Raw genomic sequence first — 21,874 nt, forward strand, 5'->3', positions numbered from 1 at the left:
TGGAATGTCCTATAAATATCAATTAAATCTATCGGGTCTATTGTGTCATTTAAAGCTTGTGTTTCCTTATGAATTTTCTGTCTGGATGATCTGTCCATTGGTGTAAGTGAGGTGTTAAAGTCCCCCACTATTATTGTGTTACTGTCGATTTCCTCTTTTATAGCTGTTAGCAGTTGCCTTACGTATTGAGGTGCTCCTATGTTGGGTGCATATATATTTATAATTGTTATATCTTCTTCTTGGATTGATCCCTTGATCATTATGTAGTGTCCTTCCTTGTCTCTTGTAACATTCTTTATTTTAAAATCTATTTTATCTGATATGAGTATTGCTACTCCAGCTTTCTTTTGATTTCCATTTGCATGGAATATCTTTTTCCATCCCCTCACTTTCAGTGTGTATGTGTCCCTAGGTCTGAAGTGGGTCTCTTGTAGACAGCATATATATGTGTGATTTTTTCGTATCCATTCAAGGAGCCTGTGTTATTTAGTAGGAGCATTTAATCCATTCACATTTAAGGTGATTATCGATAAGTATGTTCCTATTACCATTTTCTTAATTGTTTTGGGTTTGTTTTTGTAGGTCCTTTTCTTCTCTTCTGTTTCCCACTTAGAGAAGTTCCTTTAGCGTTTGTTGTAGAGCTGGTTTGGTGGTGCTGAATTCTCTTAGCTTTTGCTTGCCTGTAAAGGTTTTGATTTCTCCATTGATTCTGAATGAGATCCTTGCTGGGTAGAGTAATCTTGGTTGTAGGTTCTTCCCTTTCATCACTCTCAGTATATCATGCCTCTACCTTCTGGCTTGTAGAGTTTCTGCTGAGAAATCAGCTGTTAACCTTATCGGAGTTCCCTTGTATGTTATTTGTCATTTTTCCCTTGCTGCTTTCAATAATTTTTATTTGTCTTTAATTTTTGCCAGTTTGATTTACTATGTGTCTCTGCGTGTTTCTTTTTGGGTTTATCCTGTATGGGACTCTGCCCTTCCTGGACTTGGGTGGCTATTTCCTTTCCCATGTTAGGGAAGTTTTTGACTATAATCTCTTCAAATATTTTCTCGGGTCCTTTCTCTCTCTCTTCTTCTGGGACCCCTATGATGTGAATGTTGTTGCGTTTAATGTTGTCCCAGAGGTCTCTTAGGCTGTCTTCATTTCTTTTCATCCTTTTTTCTTTATTCTGTTCCGCAGCAGTGAATTCCACCATTCTGTCTTCAAGGTCACTTATCCGTTCTTCTGCCTCAGTTATTCTGCTATTGATTCCTTCTAGTGTAGTTTTCATTTCAGTTATTGTATTGTTCATCTCTGTTTGTTTGTTCTTTAATTCTTCTAGGTCTTTGTTAAACATTTCTTGCATTTTCTCGATCTTTGCCTCTATTCTTTTTCTGAGGTCCTGGGTCATCTTCACTATCATTATTCTGAATTCTTTTTCTGGAAGGTTGCCTATCTCCACTTCATTTAGTTGTTTTTCTGGGGTTTTATCTTGTTCCTTCATCTGGTACATAGCCCTCTGCCTTTTCATCCTGTCTACCTTTCTGTGAATCTGCTAGTGTTGGAGGGTCTCCTGTAGAGGCGGGGGGTGGCTGTGGCTCATGGTGGGACAAGGACACTGGCAGCAGAAGTTCTGGCAAGTACTCCTTGGCATGAGCCCTCCCAGAGTCTGTGAGAAAGCGAGTTTTTAATGCTCTTTCTTCACCTGGGTGATGAGGACAGAGTGCTGATGATGCTTTGAATGGTTTGTTTACATAATTTGATGTAATTTTAATGTGATTAACATCAAATATTTTAGAACTTTACCTGATAGGCACCTTCATATACCTTTCCTTACTCAACTGTCTAGTTAATACCCTTAAGATTTTTCTCTCATAGTATCACCGTTTATCTTTAATAGAAGAACTTACAGTTTGTAATTATATATTTACTTGGATGTTTATAGGTTTACTATCTGTTTCCCCACTAAGCTACCTGTCCCCTGAGAGCTGAAATTATGTCTTTTTTGTTTACCACTGTGATGTTCAAAAACAGTTTCTTCTAGATGAAGTCATGTATGGTCAGATTTTAAGGTTTTGAGAATTTTTCCATCTATGAAAGATGAGTTTTACCAAAAGTGGAGGCGGGAAATTTTTCTAAAGCAATTATGCAACCACTCAATTAAGTGAGATAACATGTAAATAGAATAGCACAATACATGGTACATGGGAAGTACTCGATAAATATCAGTAGTTGCTGATGCTGGTGTCGGAGCTCTGCAACTTTTTATTTAACTCTACCACTCAAAGTGGTTGGCTAAGCTAATACCATCATAGTCACTCTTGCTGCTTATGTATACAAATGTAGAATATTTTGCCAATTCATGAATAGTGGTTATGGAATCAACAGCTGAGAACTAGGGGAATCTTACAGGGCTGAATGTAACTGTTGTGTTTTCATAGTGATTAACAAAGGTCCATAGATTTGGGATAGAGGTTGAGTGGTGAAGCACTTATTTCCTAACTTTAATCCTCAATCACAAGTATCTTAGAGTGATTTATTTCACTATTTTAGAAACATAGTAGCATCTGAAGTCTTTTATCAGGAGAAATTCCCATTAAACAAAACCAAGAGATTATGATAACATTAAATAAGGGGACATCCTTGAAAAATGGATTAGGACCCTAGAGTGAGTAAAGAAATCAACTTAATGAGCTTCAACCACCATTAGTTGTAATGAGATAAAATAATAAATATGAAAGCACAAGCAAATAATTTATGCAACTTTTGTTTTTACTATATATACCATTTTTAAAACCAGATCTAGGATGATATCTACTCACTATGAAAATCATGGTAATGTCAGGGATGGTAACATGAAAGAATGGCCAATGGCAATTGTAAGAAGCTGTGGAATGAAAACTGAAAGACATTTCTTCTTTACCAGATGTTAACATATGATTAAAAAAATTGTGTATTAGAATCAATGAAATAAGGCTTGTACACAAATTAAACTCTGATATTAAATGTATTCCTTAGTGTGGATTGTGACCAAAATATTTGAAAGCCACTGCCCTAGACAATGCATTTTCTGTTCCTCAGATTGGAGTTAGATGGAACATTGTAAAAAGCATACATACATCAGACTGTTCAACTACAGTGCCTATAAGAAACTCTTTGGTAAATTAAAATTAAAGTAATATTTCTAAAATTGACACAAAAATTTCCACGTACATTGTGAAGTTGTCAGTCAAATTATAAATTAAACCAACAAAAAACATTTCATTAACAATGAAATATGACAGCTAATCAAGACTGTGTACATAATACTTGCACCAGTAAAGACTTTGATCCACCAAACACCAAGAAATTGGACAGCCATGCAGATATCTCAAGGCCACAGACCCTTAAAAAATTGTCTTGTTTTTCTGTAAAGTATACAATTCATTGCCAGTTATGTGTAATCAGTTTTGAAATAATTAAAACTTGAATAATAGTAATAAAATAACCACAGGCTTTCCACATTATTTGCTTAAGTTGCTATGGAAAACTTGGCTATTTTTGTTTCTGCAGAGTCAAGTGCAGAAATGAGCAGATTGATAAATTTATAAACATCATGGAAAGAATTGTAGAGAGGAACTGGAGCCACTCGAATCCCATTTGGATCCCGTTTGTCACACTGTAGGGGAAACAAAAAGTAAAACCACAATAATGTTGGCATCATTCATATAATGGAAATCCACATTTAAGAGAAACTTACATAAAACATTCATACTGATTTCCCTAAAACTTAATATATAAGCAATTTTTTTCACTTTAAGTAAAGCATAGTGTTTCTATGTTATTTGAAACTCCCCTCTTAATAATAATTAAAATATTAATGGGTTGGTACATGAATATCCTAAGTACTTTCCTGAAGTCCAGTCAGCAATGATCCTTTTTAAGCAACCAATGGATCGAGTATACGGTTTATCTGTGGAGAGACCCTGGAGAGACTGGAACCCTTGCACACATTTCAATGATTGAGAACCTCACTGAGATCTGGATAGTTTTAGTTATATTTCCATTAAATTCAGTAATCCCTAATCTCATGAATTGGGCTCAGATAATTCAGCATAGTCTGAAGATCACTATGACTATCTTTAAGAAACACGCCCTATGGGCTAGACAATATAATAAATGGTTTATGTGTGCTGGCACATTTTATTCCATAACAACTTTTGAGGTAAGTATTTTTGCAGCAAAAATACAGATGAAGGATCTGAAGTCAATAGTTGTTTACTAACTTTCCCAGGAGCACATGGCTTGTAAATGGTAGAGTGTGATTTGAAATGCTGATATTCTGATTTGTGTCTTCAGAATCTGGGGATACCTCTCCTAAAGGTTTGGAAGACTGAGTGCAGCAGTTTCTAAATCTGGAAATAGATATGTTATCACCATTTTTCCTGAAATTACTCATTAAATACTTATTAGTTCTCTTCAAGAGACTAAGAGGGCTACTTAGGCCCAACAGTTAAAAAAAAAATTCCATACAACATTAACACTCTTAAGATGTGTCTACATATCTTTCTTGACTGAAGTGAAAACGTTGAAAATAATTTAGTTCAATCAAACAACTAAGTAAGACTGATTTCCTTTTTCTCCCTCTACTATATTGTATGTTCTTTAATTCCACTTATTCAATAAATATATAATATATTAGGGTTTTCACTAAATTTTTTTCTGCCCAAACTATAATGAAAATAATGGATAAATTACATAAAACTCTTTCCTGCAACCAAAATTTGTGGTTTCTTCCCTTTTATCAGAAATGACAGATCTCTGTGCCCTTCAGTTAGCACAGTGCTGAATACTTAGTTGGCATTTAATTTATCCTCACTGACTGATGTGAAATAAAATGGAAAAATGAATAAACAAAAAAATCCAAATTTTATCCTCAACATGCAACCCATAGAGAAAAACCTGGTAGCAGAGCAAGAGATATACGTACAACCACTCCTCTTTTTTCTAGTTCTTGGAAAATATATTTAATTGGAATAGAAAATGTTAGGGTTAGCTGGCAGCCGCGATCCTCTATATGGGATGGAGTAATTATGTTCACAACTGTTTTCTTGGTTTCTGCTTTATCCTGGCTGAAGTGATGCTTGATCATGTATTCCAGATAACCAGTTAGCAAAATAGATTTTCTCCTCAGTGCTTTCATAGTTGCTTGCCTAAAGATCTGCAGAATGAGAAACAATCAGGTTCACAGTTTCTTGTTGATTTATAAAGAAGCAAAATTTAACTGTAAATCACACATAAAACAAGGGAAATGCCCACTTTTGACCTTTCCAATAAAACATCCGTTTTAGATAATCTTTTTGTGAAAACATGTCCTCTTTTAAGTGCTTTGCCATTAAAAATTAAACACAAAGTGTCCATGACAGAGAAACTGTACAAATGTCATTTAAACAATACTTGCAAAAGCAGAAAAATATAAGTGAACATAATGTTCCTTCAGAGTTATTTTAAATTAGCTTCATATAATTAGTACAAGTAAAACATACCTTAATAAATGCATTTAACTGTTATAAATGTCAAAAATTTTCCTCCAAACATTTTATACAATCATAATCAAGATTTTTTTCTATTCCCATATAAAGTTTGTTTAATCCACAGAACGGTGCAGTAAGAGCTAAACGCTTATGTGGAAGGCAATGTTACCAATATTATTTATATTCGTTTTACCAATTCCTAAATCTCCTTCAGTTTAACAGCAAGAAAACAAGTAGTTAAATAGTGATGCTAAGTTTGGTCAGAAAAGCAAATAATGTTAGATAATGCATGTTTTATTACTGAAGCATTTGGTCTTTCTTTTTTTCTTCTTTCATCATTTTCTCCCCTGCTAAACTCTAACACTGGTGTGAAAATACTGCCAGTTGCTGCGTGGGGTGTCTTATATTAAGATGAGTGACAAAAGGGCACAAAATAACTGGTATTGGAACATTAGGGGTCAGAACAGACATGCTTTTCTAGCTTATCTCTTAAGGTCAAGTAGAGTTTAAAAATATATTCTACATATAAGAACTGAAATAACTGCAAACAGAGAATGATGCACTGGCAAGCCACTTAATGTCCCTATTCTGTATCATGTTATGCCACTGAGCAAACATAGGGTCATTTGGTGATATCTATACTTTATGAAGTCTATGAAAATAGTTTTTTCTCTATATACACATGGCATGTGTGGGCAGGCATTCTACTAGAACTCAACCATTCAGGCATAGATTTTCTTGACCTATTGCATGGAAGCTATGGATGTGGCTGAAGGAGAGGATGGGAGTTGTATGTAAGGTAATGTCTTGAAGGAAGAGAGGAAAATCAGAGGATAGAAAGCTATCTGCCTCTCTTCCCAACCAGACCTCGTGGACTGTGTCTGCAGCCTGGGAAGAGTTCAGCTGCAAATAGAAGCTGAGGTCTTTGAGGTCCATGTCAAAAGGCATCTGACATATTCAGTGCAAAAAAATGCTACTTTAGGCCAGTTACATGGACTTTGGTAAGAGGCATCTCTTCATTTCCTGTGTAAAACAAAATGTCCATAGATTTGGCACAATGAAGACTCAAGGGAACACCTCCAAGATTTGGATCAAGAGAGCCTGATCCAAGAATCAATATTTGTACAGAGGGCAGGAGCAGGGACAGGTAAGGTGTAGCCCACCAGTGGTTTGGCTATCATGTTTGGAATTTAAAAAAAAAAAAATTGTGACAGGAATCTTTACAAGCTTCTCTTTGGAGATTAATAATAATTTGAGGACATTTTAATTATTTAAATAATTCTAGTACACTTTCTGGATCTGCTTTGGGACCCATAAGATGCAGATGGGGACAATGTGTAAAGTAGTACTTTTAATGGTATTTCATTTGTATTCATAGGTTAGTAAGACTTTGGGGAATATTAAGTTTATAGGAGTTTTTTTTAATGAAGTTTTTTGCTCTTGCAGATTTGATAACAAGCAACCAATTTCTTTTCATGACAAATGTGTCAATTTTAACATATCATGACTCTTTGTTAGTAATAAAATAACTTTTAAATGTAAAACTAATTTCCACATTACAACCACAACAAGAGAAGCTGCATTCTGAGGCGGTCGTAAATTCTTCTCAGAGTGTAAAAGTCTCTACTGAGGCCTCAGATAAAAATATCAAGAGGGGATAATAGGAGTTAACAGTGAAGTAGAATAAATGTTCCTTTTTTTTTTTTTTTTGCTTCTCATTATTTTCATGCTTTAAGTACTGTGAAATATTTTTTTTTTAATTAGGAAAAATGAGAAGTGTAGTTTGAAAATATTCAGCTTATAACAATTCTTGGCAGAGTTTCCACTATTTGGGTGAGTTTTCTTGCTAACTAAAATAAATGCAAAGCTAGAAAAGTTAGATATGTTTAAATAGGAAAAATAAGTATAGCATGATGTTTTCAATTCTTAAATTCTTAAAATTGGCTCCCTAATAACTCTGAGGAAAGACAGTACATTTCTTCTGACTTGCCCTGTATTTTAATTGAATGCTCTAATTTTATATATTTAAGCTATTTATTTAATTATATATTTATGTACTGAAAAAGTCTAAAATTGTCTACCTATCACTACATAGAAATATGACCCTTCAAAATACAATATAAGTATTGTTTAATTTCAAGTTAGTAATTAGAAGGTTGAGGTGACCTCCGAAGTAATCTGGTCCAAACATCTTCATTAAAAAATTGAGGCAAATGAATTCAAGAGTAGTTGTCACTTGTTGAAGGTCACACTTAGTGTCCCAGTGAGGGATAGACTATTTGCCTCCTGCTTCCTACCTTATTGCTCTTTCTCTTGATCCACAATATTTTTTAAATTATTGTACAAAAGATTAAATAGGCAGCACTATGAAGAAACAGTTTGAAACTAATTATAAGGTGCTGTTTTTCATGGTATCCATCAATCAATCAAATACACATTAATTGTGAACAAAGCCATAATTAATCTTTTTTAAAAATTCTCTGTATTGCAAATCCGAAATCATATCCATGTACATTGATTCTTAAGTATAGAATCTCTTCTTCGGTTGGCATTTGACTGTGTAAGAATATTTTTTGAAAGGGAAGTAGAGATAACAAAGAAAGGTAGCTTGATTCATGTATTTATTTCTTTCATTTACTCAAACTTCAGCTACGTGTCTCCTATATGCGTAACTTTTAAATAAATTAGGTAAGTACTGAATAGGTTAATTCACTGACACATGGCAAACTCAGAAACATCTAGAAGGTACAGTGTTTTAACAGTTAAGTAGAGAATGGGAAACAATGAAACGTATTATTTTGTAATTTCAGAATTTTGTAATTTATAATAGGAAGCAAGAATTTCGAAAACACCTTCTTTAACACAAGGTTTGATTACTTAAAGATAATTTTGGTTAGAACATAGCCTCGACAGTGAATGATTTAATAAGATATCTCCAAGAGGATGCAGAGAAACACTTAAGTGATAAGAAGCTCCAGAGCAGTGTACATACCTCTTCTGTGGCATTTAGAGTCTTTTTCTCAGGTTTAAGTTTAGATATTAAAGGAGAAGATAAATCAGTCTTCAGATTCCAGCTGAGAATAGAAACCATGTCTAGGTGACTATAATACAGTGTGGAAGAAAACTATTGGTAGGGAAAATAGGAATAAGACTTCCTGTGGCAGAAGAGGTGAATACTGAAGAACAGTCAGTCCACTGCAGAGAATACCAAAGTGATAGTGTCTAAAAGACATTTTCTAGATACGGCTAGGAAGTCATTTGCAAAGATAAAATCAGAGGAAACTTTAAGTACTAGTTTTTCCTAAGGTATTCCTTGGTGCCTTGTTTTTTCTTACTATAATTCATCTTCTCCCTGATATAAACTTTCAAAATAAGCAAAACATTATCTTCTTTTAAAATGTTTAATGGGGGACATCCCTGGTGCTCAGTGGTTAAGAATCCGCCTGCCAATGCAAGGGAAACGGGTTCGATCCCTGGTCCGGGAAGATCCCACATGCTGCAGAGCAGCTAAGCCTGTGTGCCACACCTACTGAGCCTGCACTCTAGAGCCCACAAGCCACAACTACTGAGCCCTTGCGCCACAACTACTGAACCCATGCACTGCAACAACTGAGCCCGCATGCTGCGACTACTGAAGCCTGCATGCCTAGGGCCTGTGTTCCGCAACCAGGGAAGCCACCGCAATGAGAAGCCCGCGCGCTGCATCAAAGAGTAGCCCTGGCTCGCCGCAACTAGAGAAAAGTCGGTTCGCAGCAACAAACACCCAATGCAGCCAAAAAAATAAAATAAAATAGAATAGAATAAAATAAAATAAAATAAAAATGTTTAACGGAAGTGTTCCTCAGGTTGGATATTTGGAAAGCAAATCAAATATCATTATTTGATTTGCCGAGTAGATTTCATCACCCCCCTTAAAAAGATTTTTTTAAATATGTATCACTGCCTGTGAAATCTTGTTACTGGGTCTATTTCAACTTAAAAAAAAAAAAAAAACCTGCCCAAAAGTGAAAACAGCACAAGCTCCATCTAGTGGTCATACCGAGTATGTGCTCTTTAAATTGGGATGAAATGAAACGAGTTGATTACTACTATCTAGTGGTGAAGCTGTATAAAAACAGCGGAACTTGACGCTGCTGTCCAGTGGCCAAAATGAGAAGCTGCTGTGAATGTTCACAGAATTCTAGAATTTTAAGTTTGGAAGAGATTTTGGAAGTCTTTATCCGGTCACTCATGCCAGAATACGCCACAGTAGAATTTCCTAAACCTAGATGATTTTAGGAGGCTTTCAATTTAAAAAAAAACAGAAAATCAAAATTTTATTTGAATATCTATATATTTAAAATCTCTATTGGAAACATGTATATTTACTTAAAATATATTTTACTTAAATGTATGTATATAAAATATATATTGCCTTAATATATGTATTAATACTATTATTATATAGATATAATTATTAACAATATATACTTACTTAGATAAATTTAGTCTTAATCTGAAATTAATGAATATTCAATATTCCAAATAATTAGTTAGGAGACATATATATGCATTATATGTGCGTAAAAATGAATAGATATAGGTAAGTACCCTATTATTTAGGGTGAGACTAATTTTAAGTAGAAGCATGAATGAACTTAAAGAAAAATATTGAGCCAATAATAGTAGAAATTAAACATGGATATAATGTTATAGAAACCCCAATGAGGAAAAAGAAAATCCGCCCTACCTCATGGGACAACCTTTCTCATCTTTGGTCTACTCTGACTATTCATACTCTCCCCAACCCCCAAAGTCTTCCTATAGTTTTGTCACATGGCAGTTTGTCAGTTCATTGACTCACGGAACTAGAAGAAACAGAGTCCCCAGTAATCACAGCATCGTCCAGCACACAATAATTTCTTAATAAGTAAGTTTTTGAATGAGTGAATTAATCAAGACTTAAATATTGCATGTTTCTTTTGTATAGAGAGAGACCAGTAGAAGATTAAATAACTTATTCAGGTTCACACAAATTCTAAGTGGAACTAAAAATATGTCACCCCATGTAAGTTTCATTGATCATTTATTAAGTGTGCCAAGCCTTGGGTTGGGGGCTGAATATATAAATAAAAAGTGACATTAGCACACAGTCACTGTCCTAATGGAGAACCCTGCCCTTCCTCCATTGTTTATGCACATTGCATATTAATCTAGCTGATTAGCAGATAAACAACATGTCTCAGGTAAAGAGAAAGGTAAAGATGTGGGAAGGCTGAAGCATAGATCACTTACCTCTAAACTAGCATGTAAGGAACAGACCAATAGAATGGGAGGATTTGAAATTCGGAATCCATTGACCCCAGGGATTAGCTGCAGTTCTGAAAAATTAATATCGTGTCACTTTTATAGAATGTGCCTAAAAAGGTATCCTTTATGGATTTTTTTATGACAGTAAAGTAGAGAGGAAAAATATAAGACTTAAAAACTTTTCTTCCTGAGATTTCTGAGATATTTAAGAGAAACGCCATGGACCTAAAATACCGGCATATTTCTCCTTCACCTACAACTTCCATCTCCTCTGCCCCCACCTTCATAGCAGCCTACCAAAAATTAGAGCCCTTAGACACAAGACAAACATAATGTCATCTAGAAGATTTTCGGCACCCCATCCTCTGCCCTCCCATCCCCAAGTCAACATTCCTTGTTCTGCTCCATGCTTTGCCTTTCTATTATGAAACCAGGTCAACAAGGGGAAGATATCAATATTCGAATGGCTTGTAATTGTAATGTCACCCAAAGGCAGAAATATAAATGAAATGACCTAGGAAGGTGACTTTTAACATTAGGATTACTAGGTCAAGTAGCTTCTCTTGGGAAAGAAGAAAAACAAAGGCTTTAAAATAAATGATCTGCCTAAGTATGATATATTAAAAAGGTAAATTAATATCAGACATTATCCTAATTATAATTAATTAGATTGAATATTTGCAAGTTAAATCCAAGAGTTAAAACTGCTAGTTAGAGATAAAGTTAAAAACTAATACTGACTAAGAGTGAGAATTTTCTGGGTCTTTAGAGGTGCATCTAATTAAGGCTAGTCAAACTATATCCTGTGGGTCAAATCTGGCCCACCACTTGTTTTTGTAAATAAAGTTTTATTGGAACGTAGCCACATTCATTCATTTATGTATTTCTGTGGCTGCTTTAGCACCACAATGGCAGAGTTGTGTATTTACCACAGAAACAGCATAGCCCCAAAAACTTAGCATATCTCCAATCTGACCCTTCACAGAAAACTTTTGTCCACCCCTGATCTAATCCAGCTCCCTCATTTACAGGTAAGAAAACCCACTACAAACAATTTAAATAACTGGCATATTAACAGAGTTCATTATTTCAGCAGCCAAGATAAAACACAGCTTTCCTGATATGACTGAAGAGCCCATCTTTATTCTTTGCATCTTGGTTGGTGTAAATGTGAATATATTTAAAATCCTATCTCAGGGTTGGAAGCAGTCTGAAGGATCAAATTTAAGTTTAATTCTCACATTTAGGAAGTTCTCTGTATCCCATGTGATGGAAGAATAAAGTCACTCAGGAAAAAGAAATAGTGCAATTTGATAACTCCCTGCGCATGGTGTACTTTCACTTCTACCCATTGGGGTTACTATTTGGTATGTGGTGAAAGCCACAAAAGAAGGAATATTTGGGTAAATAGAGGGATAAAAATGAACATTTATTAAATAGTATGCTACTTGGTTTATAGCTTAGAATGTGTCCTGCCCTCAAACGAAACCCTGAAATAGTTATTATTATTCACATTAGATATGTGAAGAAAAAACCCAAAAAATCCAAAATGATAAATATGTGCAACATCACAAAACTATTAAGCAGCAAAGTGGGTTTGATACCTAAGTCTCTCTGGGTCTGACTCCAAGCCAACAATTCCTTCCTGTTTTCCCTGCCTGATGTTTTAGGTACTCCATATTGATGAGATCTGAGTACTTTAGATTTCACTTCTTCTTATTTCCCTACAAAAGGATAGGCTCAAAATCATGCTAAAATCTATGAACACTTAGTCTTACACTGAAGAAATGTCATTTCTTATTTTAAGAATTCTCAGTGGCATTTTCAAAGTGCACTCTCCATGAGGCATGTATATTACATATCATACAAAGACGAAAATTGAAATAAAGTTAAGACAAAGTGACTTGTGAAGTAAAATTGAATACACTTACTGTTATCCATCTTAAATCTGGTGCTTAATTCATGGCCAAACCATCCCACTAACCTGAAACATAAATAATAACATTTGATATTTTGGTCTATAAAAATAGTCACAATTAATATAGGACTCTAGGGCCTGCATTTTAAAATCATTTGTGATACGAGTCATCAGATACTTAAGCATATAAATACTATATGATATCATAAGGCAATTAATATTTATAACCTTCTTGAGATTGAGTATAAAATCAATTTATTCTTGTTATTAGTTGTATTACCTTTGCAAAGTTAAATCATCTGGAGACCTGTACTTAATGACCTTGTTCTTATTTAAAATTAAATAAAATGAACAAAAATGTTGTTTTTTTTAGATTTTAAAACAAAGGTGAAAAGAAAGCTCCAAAAAAAAGTGATTAATACAATAATGTATTTTTCTTGCAGTAAGCTCTCTAAGGAGAAATGGCATAAAAATAACCTATATAATTTTTGAAAATTTTTAAATAATTTTCTAAAGAAATTGTTACTTTCAGATTTTAATAAGAATGTTAATTAGCCAGATATAAAATACAGTATATATAGGAAAAATCATATGTATGCGTGTGTGCTTATTAGATAAAAAAAATACAAAATATCTAAAGAAAAATATAAAATTTGAGAAAGAGAAATACAATATTCCTGATAATCAATTCTTCCTAAATAAATTGCTAGTTTTAATACTGCCAAAATTAAAAATTCCAAGTATGTTGTTTTTGGATTTGGCAAAATGTTGTTAAGTTTATATAGAATATATGAGTGAAAATAATAAATTTTGAAATAGAAGAGTATAAAGGTGAATATGCTCTTTATTATATAGCATATTACAAAATTCGTTAAATGAATGAGCACAATACTATTAAAAGAAGCATCAGGGAGACAAATGGAACATGGCAGAAAATATAAAAAACAGTCCTCGGATCATACAACAATTTAATAAGTGATAATTGTAACATTCCAAAAAATGCAGAGATGAAGAAAATATGTTCCTATATTTATATGATTCTTAAAAGAAAATTTTCTAACTATGAAAACCAAAGAAAATATAAAGGAACATATCTATATATTCAGACACATTGCAAATTCTGTATTACAAAGAAAAACCAAAAGAAAAACCAATGATGGGGAGAAGGAAGCTGTTTGCCACATTTAAAAGAGTTTTCACCAAGAGTTTTTTCATCAGAGAACGGGCAGTGCCCCCAAAACCACACAGCCACGAAGAATGGACAAGGCATTTATAAAAGGAGAAATGCATATGCCCCATGAATTCTGGGGGGGAAAAAACCCCTCAATCTCAGTAATAATTAAAAATATGAAAAAACAAGAAGATCAGACCATGCTTCACCTATCAAATTGGCAAAGTCATTTAAAATTTATATGTCTATTTGCATCAAGGATTTAGTAAAAAGGAAATAAGCTCTTTGTCTAATAATGAATATATAAGTAATAAAGCCTTTATGGTGTACAGTTTGAAAATATAAATTAAATATTGTATAGTTTTCTGTCCCAGTACTTTTACTTGTTCCAGTTTATCCAAAGGACTATTCGGATTACACTATTTGTAGTACGCTAAGATGTGTGTGCTAGGACAATGAACACAATACTATTTACAGTGTCACAGCAACCCCAATATCTTGTAACAGAGAAACAATAAAATAAATTATACAACTTTTATATGATGGAATATTATGTAGCCATTATAAAAATCATATTTGAAAGAATGTATATTCAAAAAGAATAAAATGGAGATAACAATATTTAAACTATGTTTCCAATTTTAGGATAAAATATATTGCATGCATTTATATGTAATTATGGCCAAAATGTTAAAATTTTTAATTTTTTCTTTATTCACATCCAAGTCAAACTTAGATGAAATGGAGAAACACCAAATGTACTTTCATTAGTACTAAGATTTTACAGTTATAATAATTGAAAAAAAAGGTAGTAAATTGTCACTACTTTCAAATTATACAATTTTGTAGCTGGTATGAACAAAAAGATAATTTAGTATGGTAATCTGGTACAAAATTAATATGAGAACTAAATATCTGAAGTTTACAATTTCAACAAGCTGATATAATAATAAGAAATATTCCAGACCTACATAAAAAAGTTTAAATACTTCTGAATCTGAACAACAAGAGCAAAAAGACTTGAATAATTTTCAGCATCAGGAAAAACAACAGGACTTCCCTGGTGGTGCATTGGTTAAAAATCTGCCTGCCAATGCAGGAGACATGGGTTTGAGCTCTGGTCCAGGAAGATCCCACGTGCTGCGGAGCAACTAAGCCCATGTGCTACAACTGTTGAGCCTGTGAGCCACAACTACTGAAGCCTGTGTGCCTAGAACCCGTGCTCCACAACAAGATAAGCCACTGCAATGAGAAGCCCACGCACCGCAACGAAGAGTAGCCCCCCATCGCCCCCCAACTAGAGAAAGCCTTGTGCGCAGCAAAGAAGACCCAACGCAGCCAAAAATAAACAAATAAATAAATTTATTAAAAAAGAAAAAGTCAGTTCTCCTCAAATTGATGTATAAATTTATATAACCCCAGTAAAATATACAGATTTTATTTTCATTTGGTACTTGCAAGCTGATTCTAATGCCATATGGAAAAACAAATAATATTAAAAAATCCCTAAAAAATTACAGCTATGACATTGACATAACAGCTACAACATAACAGCTATGACATAACAGCTATGACATAACAGCTATGACAAAATATTACTATATTATAAAAATTCAAAATGAAAACAATGTGGAACTGTGTTAACAAATCAATTAATATACCATTCATCATATTAAAAAAGCTGAAGAGAAAGTTATAGAATCATCTCCATAGACCAATGAGTCATAAGAGAAAGTTCTATCAAGTGATATTTGCAACTTATGTCACAAGAGGTTAATCTTTGTAGTATAAAAATATCTAGAGATAGGGCTTCCCTGGTGGCTCAGTGGTTGAGAGTCCGCCTGCCGATGCAGGGGACGCGGGTTCGTGCCCCGTTCTGGGAAGATCCCACATGCTGCGGAGCGGCTGGGCCCGTGAGCCATGGTCACTGAGCTTGTGCGTCCGGAGCCTGTGCTCCGCAACGGGAGAGGCCACAACAGTGAGAGGCCCGCGTACAGCAAAAAAAAACAAAACTCTCCACTTAACTAATGATAAGAAAAATACAAATGAAAGCTACATTGAGATACATTTGCTGTCCTCTTAGATTAGAAAAAATTCCAAAGTTTTATTAAGGACTCTTTTAGTATTAACATGTTTTATAAGTAACGCTCATGTATTATTGTGGGAATATGTATTATTGATGCACCCCTCTAGAAAACAAAAGAGTAACAGCTATAAAATTTACGAATACATGTATTCTTTGACCTGGCAAATTCAATTCTGGGAGTTTTTTCTCCAGTAGAACTTGTACAAGCATGAAGTGAATTATGTATAAATATAGCCATTGCCTCCCTTTTAGTAATAGTCCAAGATTGAAAATAACCTAAACTTCCTTCAATAAAAGACTAGTTTTATAAATTATGCTAAATTTATATTATAAAATATCACAGTCATTATTTCAAAAGTGAATGAGAATGAGTTCTGGGTCCTGAAAGGGAATGATTGCAAGAGATAAGAAACCAAAAAATAAAGATATACAATAGAACATGTAGTATCTTTTATGAACTTGATAATTATCTTGCTTATCTTCATTTTTCTCCCCCAGCTAGAATGTAAGCTCATGAGATCAGGGACTTGTCTCCTAGTGTTTGTAGAAGAGTGTTTGTAATGTGGATGTGTGACGAATGGTAAAAGATTGTTAGGAGAAGCATGAGTTTGGGCAACTGACTAGTGTGGTGATGGTCAGGGGAGGCTTTGACGAGGAAGCTGAGCAGAAGAATGAGTATATTTCAGCAAAAGAGGAAGGAAAAAGTGTTCCAGATAGTCAAATAGCATATTCAAAGGCCCAGCACATATGAAGATTATGAGGGCAAATTTCACACCACCTCCCTTTTCAACTTTTATTTTTTTGTGTGTGTTATACTGTTTGACTTTAAATGAATTCTGCTGATTTTTTTATTGAGTTTACTAAATTTCTAGGTGTAGACTTAATATTCAACTTCAGAATTGTTTTCAAATGATTTTTCCAGAATAAAGCTCTAAAACTTATTAGAAAACTGATGATCCAGTTTGGGTTCTGCTCCTGCTATGTATGATATCTTTAGTCACATATTAATTGCCAGTTTCTCTTGACTTGAAAAATCTATGGCTTCAGGGACAACTACTGACATAATATTGTTTGGAAAAAAATGTTTGGGGTGGTAAAAAAAAACTTTGAAGGTATTAATTAAAAATTTTCTCATCATTTGCAAATAATTTTCTAAAACTTTCTTCTCCACAATGAATCAATAAATTTTATTGCTTCAGGGTCATTTGTTAAGTGGAAAGCACCAAAAGATGTATACTCCTTTTAGCTTTGAGTTCAAAACAAGCTATTGAAACTTATAGCAGAGTCAATAGTCTTTAAACGCCAAGGCTTTTGACTTGCAGTAGATAGACATTTTGGAATTCTAATTATCAAGTGTCTCATATAATAGCCTAGCATAAAGTTTATGCTGTAAGCAGCAAAAAGAAAAGAGAATAATAAATCTAACCCATGAATCAAATGACCTTGTGAGTGCTGAGGAATGGGAAGCTTCAGAAAGGAAAATAGAAAGACTGGTTTCATATTCCTAATACAGAGCTGGGCTGCACTCCCTACCCCCAGTTAAGTTCTAGGGGATGGGAGTTGGGATGCTTGAGAGGTCAGTGGGAATTCCAGATATGTTTGGGAGGATCTAATGATACGAAATTCCTGAGCCATGTTCCCTCAGTCCTACGTGGCAATCCAAAGGGTTTGTAAGAATCCCTCCATGCCAGGTTGGTGCCATAATCTTCATACAAAAAAGGTTAGCAGAAGGGCCTGTGATAGCACCTCCATTTATAATCTAGGATCATACTAACCCAAGAGACCCAAGAGAGTATCCTGAAATTCCTGTTTCCCCAGAGAAGGAAATCGAAGTGACTGAGAAAGTCAGCATCCCCATTGGAGCTTGAGATAAAGGGCATAGGGTCATGGTAGCTCCACAGACATCTTGGAGGATGTAGCAGTAATGGGAGCAGATGACCAAGGGAGTGCCAGGTACATTTTAATGGATTCCAGGAGATGGCTGTAGACAAGATGCCTCTCCTTTATCTATGTCTGGGCACTCTATACGTCACCCATCGTGCAACCTTAGATGCCATCCTAAGGAGAGAAAGACAAGAAAAGAACTCTGAACTGACAGAGCTTAAATTCTGAATTTACTGAGAAAAGTCACTAAGTATACCTCAAAGTTATAAGACTGAATTTCCTGAATCAAATGAGTTGAGAGATGAAAATAAAGAAAATAAAATTATTTGTCCACCTAAGTTTATGGTCTGGTGACATTTACATATGTAACTTACTAAAAAATTATTAAATTTCTGATGACAACTGAAATCAATTTTAAAATGAAAAGTATGTTTATCAAAGTTCTCATATGTTTTTGTATTAAATATCCAGAATCAGAACCTTTCTTTAGTTAATCTGAACACATAACTGAGCTATATGGATGAGTTAAATTGAGTGGGAAAACAAATCAGTGTACAATGTAATTGTTTATTTGAGGTACTTATATTTATCATGGTGTATATTTATTGAAAACCCATTCTTTGAGCAGGCATAGAACTGTGCTGGGCACTGAGGGGAACTCAGTATCACCTTTTCTATTGAGGCTAAGATTATGTTTGCATAAAAAAAGAGGAATAAAGAAAGGAGTTCTAGCCTGAGTGAATTAGATTCATTCACTATCATTTAATACAGAGGCATTGACTATTTTTTTATGTTATTTCTATCTTTTGAAAGAGAAGAAAAATACTACAATTTGTTAAAGAGAATGATTTCTTCTATAGTTACAAATCAAAAAATAATAATTTTGCACGTAATGCTTTCTTTGGAAACGGATTCAAAATTTTCCTCTTGGCATTTTCTTTTTTAAAAATCTGAGGCAAATACAGTGGCTATGAGACAGGGTAATGGAAAACTGGAATTTTTTTTTCCCATTTTTTTTCAACAGGTTTAAAATAAAAATTGGGAGAGTACTTCAATACTTTTTTTCTTATTTAGCAACTTTTCCTTCATTTTTGTGTGTTCATTAAAAAGACTAGGTATTTATCATTTCTGTTTATGGAGTGCTATTAAAAATTCAGGAGTATGAGTTATGATTGCTGGGCATATCTGACAGAAACATCAAAGACCTAGATACATGGTATCCAAAGATACCATCAAAGACCTAGATATGAATGTGGTATCATAGAAAGAAATTATAGTTCATGCTTAAAAGTACTGATGGCACGTTCATAGCCCAAATATAAAAGGAACAAGTAAATACACGGAGGGAAAAAGTTTTCTTCTTTAGAGGAAAAAATACTTGGACCTGAGTCTATAACTGAGGTCAAGGCATCATTTTTTATGCTTTATTTACTGAGTCCATAAAAGTACTTTAACTTTTTATCTGAAAAAGTACAAATATGATATTGTAATTTTTTCTGAGTTGCCTCATTATTTGATGATAATATGCTTCTTTTGAATTTATTCACTAAAGAGATTATATTTTTCTATCCAATGGCTTCGTACAAAAGATACTGGGAGACTAACCTCTGGGCCAGCCGCATTGGAGATTCTAATTGTTTGCTATCCATCACCCCTAGCCACCACATCTATGTCACTTCTGGATGGAAATTATATAATCCTATAGAACATTTCGGAGTGATCTATCAAATCAAATTGCTTGTTCTTATGCTAACAGGAAATCGTATTCAAAAGGCATGGTTGGACAAAGCTTTTGCATAGTGAACTGCTCAGGGAAATAAAGGACAGAAACAAAGATATGTTTGCTGGAAAATGGGCAAGATCGTTTCACGTCATCTTACTTATTAATCTTTGCAACAACATTCTGAGGTTGGTATTGTTTCCATCATTTTATATTTGAGAAAAGTAAGACTTACAGAGTTTGAGTGATCATCTAAAGGAATGTAGCTAGTTAAGCCCACATCCTGCCCAGTAAGTGAGCAGAAACACTGACCCACAGTGAGAAGCTGTGGTTGATATAGCGTCATCAGAAGGAAGTTGAAGGAGGGGGTTCAAAGCAAGTATCTTAACAAACCAATAAGCAAATAGAAGCTGAGATGGTCAGTCCCTGGAAGCTGAGTAGAATAGCAGATGCTAAAAGTAGACTCAGGTAAAATAAAATAGTTTAATGGAAATTAGTGTGAAGTTAGAGTAAAGTTGATGCTTGTTATAAGGGACTCTATTTCTATCATTTATGTGACTAATTAAATTACCTTTCTTTTATCAAGCTTATTAGAGTTTTCCTATATTTCACTCCATAATTCTTCAAAAATAGTTGAGACACCTTGATAGAAGCAAGAGATAGAAATGGTACAGTGAGCTGTACTAGAAATGGTTCCTGCCCACAAAGAGCTTAAAGTCTGTTGGGTGTGGGTGTGACTCGGGGTAGAAACTAATTAAGCAAATATTAATTCAACAAAGGGTGGGTGGGTAGCCCCCCATCTCTGACCCCTGGTGTTCATGCCTTTATGTGGCTCACAATTAAGAATTGTGGGTGGGACCTGTGTCTCTTCCTCAAGAAGAATGGATTCAGGTGACATAGCAAAGTAGAAAGAATTGAGAGAGGGAAAATGGACTCAAACCTAGATGTCTGATGTTAAACAAGAGCTAAGGAAGACAGAGTTGCTGACAGATTCTGTTAGGAGTGAGACATTGAGTGGATTGAAACCCTGAAAGAAATGAAATTAGAGACTCAAAAGGTAAGAAGTTTCAGTTTCATCAATGTGAATATTGAACTCATTAAGAGAAGGAAAGTAGAGTAGGAGAAACAGAAGAAAGAAAACATGGCTCTTCATAGAGGCTATTTATACCATAATTCCCTAACGATTAGTAGTAAATTGGGTGAGAGTTCTCCAGAGCAGGAGGATAATATATATGGCAGTAAAGTCTAATATCTAGATGTGACAGTGACATCACTGAACTCTGTTACCAAAGCAATTACTTGAAAATAAGAAAAGGAAAAAGAATTCTGTTTATTAAAATAGTATGTTCGAAAGATGAAGTCTTTTCCCCGTTTATTTTCCAGTGCTGGAAAGTGAACAATGTGAAACCAGGTGACTGACTCCTCAAACATCAAGCAAAGATCTTGTAAAAATACTCAAGAGAATTTGATTTGATTTTGTGGGTTCGTCCTGATTTAGGTTCTTGTAGTTGTTTTATTAGTTTTGAGAGCAACAAAAACAAATGTTAATTGAGATTTCATTATGAATCAGACATTGTTCTAAACAATCAATCTTCAAAAGAATCCTGTGATGTAGATACTATCATCATCCTCATTAAACAGATGAGAAAATTGAGGTTCCAAGGTGCTGGATAAATAGTCAAAGATAGGGGAATTCTCTGGCAGTCCAGCGGTTAAGACTCTGCTTCAACTGTCAGGGGCGTGTGTTCCATCCCTGGTCGGGGAACTAAGATCCCACATGCCTCACGTTGGTGGCCAAAAAAATTAATTAAAAAAAAATTAGTTGAAGATAATACAGTTATTAGTCCTTGAAGCCCAAATACCGGTCTAGACCATCATGACCAAGTATATTCACAAACACACGCAAAATCGCCTGGGCAGTCTTTTTTTTTTTTTTTTAAATTCATCAAAGAGTCTAAAAAAAACCCAATATTCCTTAGATTACTTAAATACTGTGCTTAAGGTTCTGACCTGGCAAAATGGCAGGCTAGATGACAGCCACATTTTTTTATACACAATGTTTTTCCTTCCTCAAAAAAAAAGGTTTTTTGACTCTGTCCTTTCATAATCACTGTAGTCAGTTTCTTTTCTTCAAAATGCATGGACCTAGGTATCTAATTTAATGAATCTGAGTATGTGTATCGATCATATATTACACCTTGAAGTCTTGACAGATGGAATGGGGGCTGTTTAAAGTCAAATAAAGAAATGATTATTTCAAAGAATATTTATTCAAACTCAAAATACATTTCTAAGAACCTAGGGGAAAATTAA

General features: G+C 34.3%; 1 protein-coding gene across 3 annotated transcripts in view; it reads right to left on the reverse strand.

The window, feature by feature from the left end:
- Positions 1-2,279: 2,279 nt before the first annotated feature.
- Positions 2,280-21,874, reverse strand: part of KYNU (kynureninase) — a 90,207-nt gene continuing 70,612 nt past the window's right edge. For 2 of the 3 annotated variants that reach the window (XM_022569647.2, XM_089916870.1), the window contains 4 exons: positions 12,714-12,766; positions 10,768-10,853; positions 4,950-5,180; positions 2,280-3,638 (listed from right to left, as the gene is read on the reverse strand). In XM_022569647.2, coding sequence (XP_022425355.1) covers positions 3,492-3,638; positions 4,950-5,180; positions 10,768-10,853; positions 12,714-12,766 — 517 coding nt within the window. In that variant the 3' untranslated portion in view covers positions 2,280-3,491. The remainder of the gene's footprint in view (positions 3,639-4,949; positions 5,181-10,767; positions 10,854-12,713; positions 12,767-21,874) is intronic. The other variant, XM_022569648.2, reaches the window with a different exon arrangement.

Source organism: Delphinapterus leucas, chromosome 8 (assembly GCF_059928025.1).
Source record: "Delphinapterus leucas isolate spDelLeu-1000000601 "Yukka" chromosome 8, BTC_Dleu_Yukka2, whole genome shotgun sequence".
In the NCBI taxonomy this organism is placed as follows: Eukaryota; Metazoa; Chordata; class Mammalia; order Artiodactyla; family Monodontidae; genus Delphinapterus; species Delphinapterus leucas.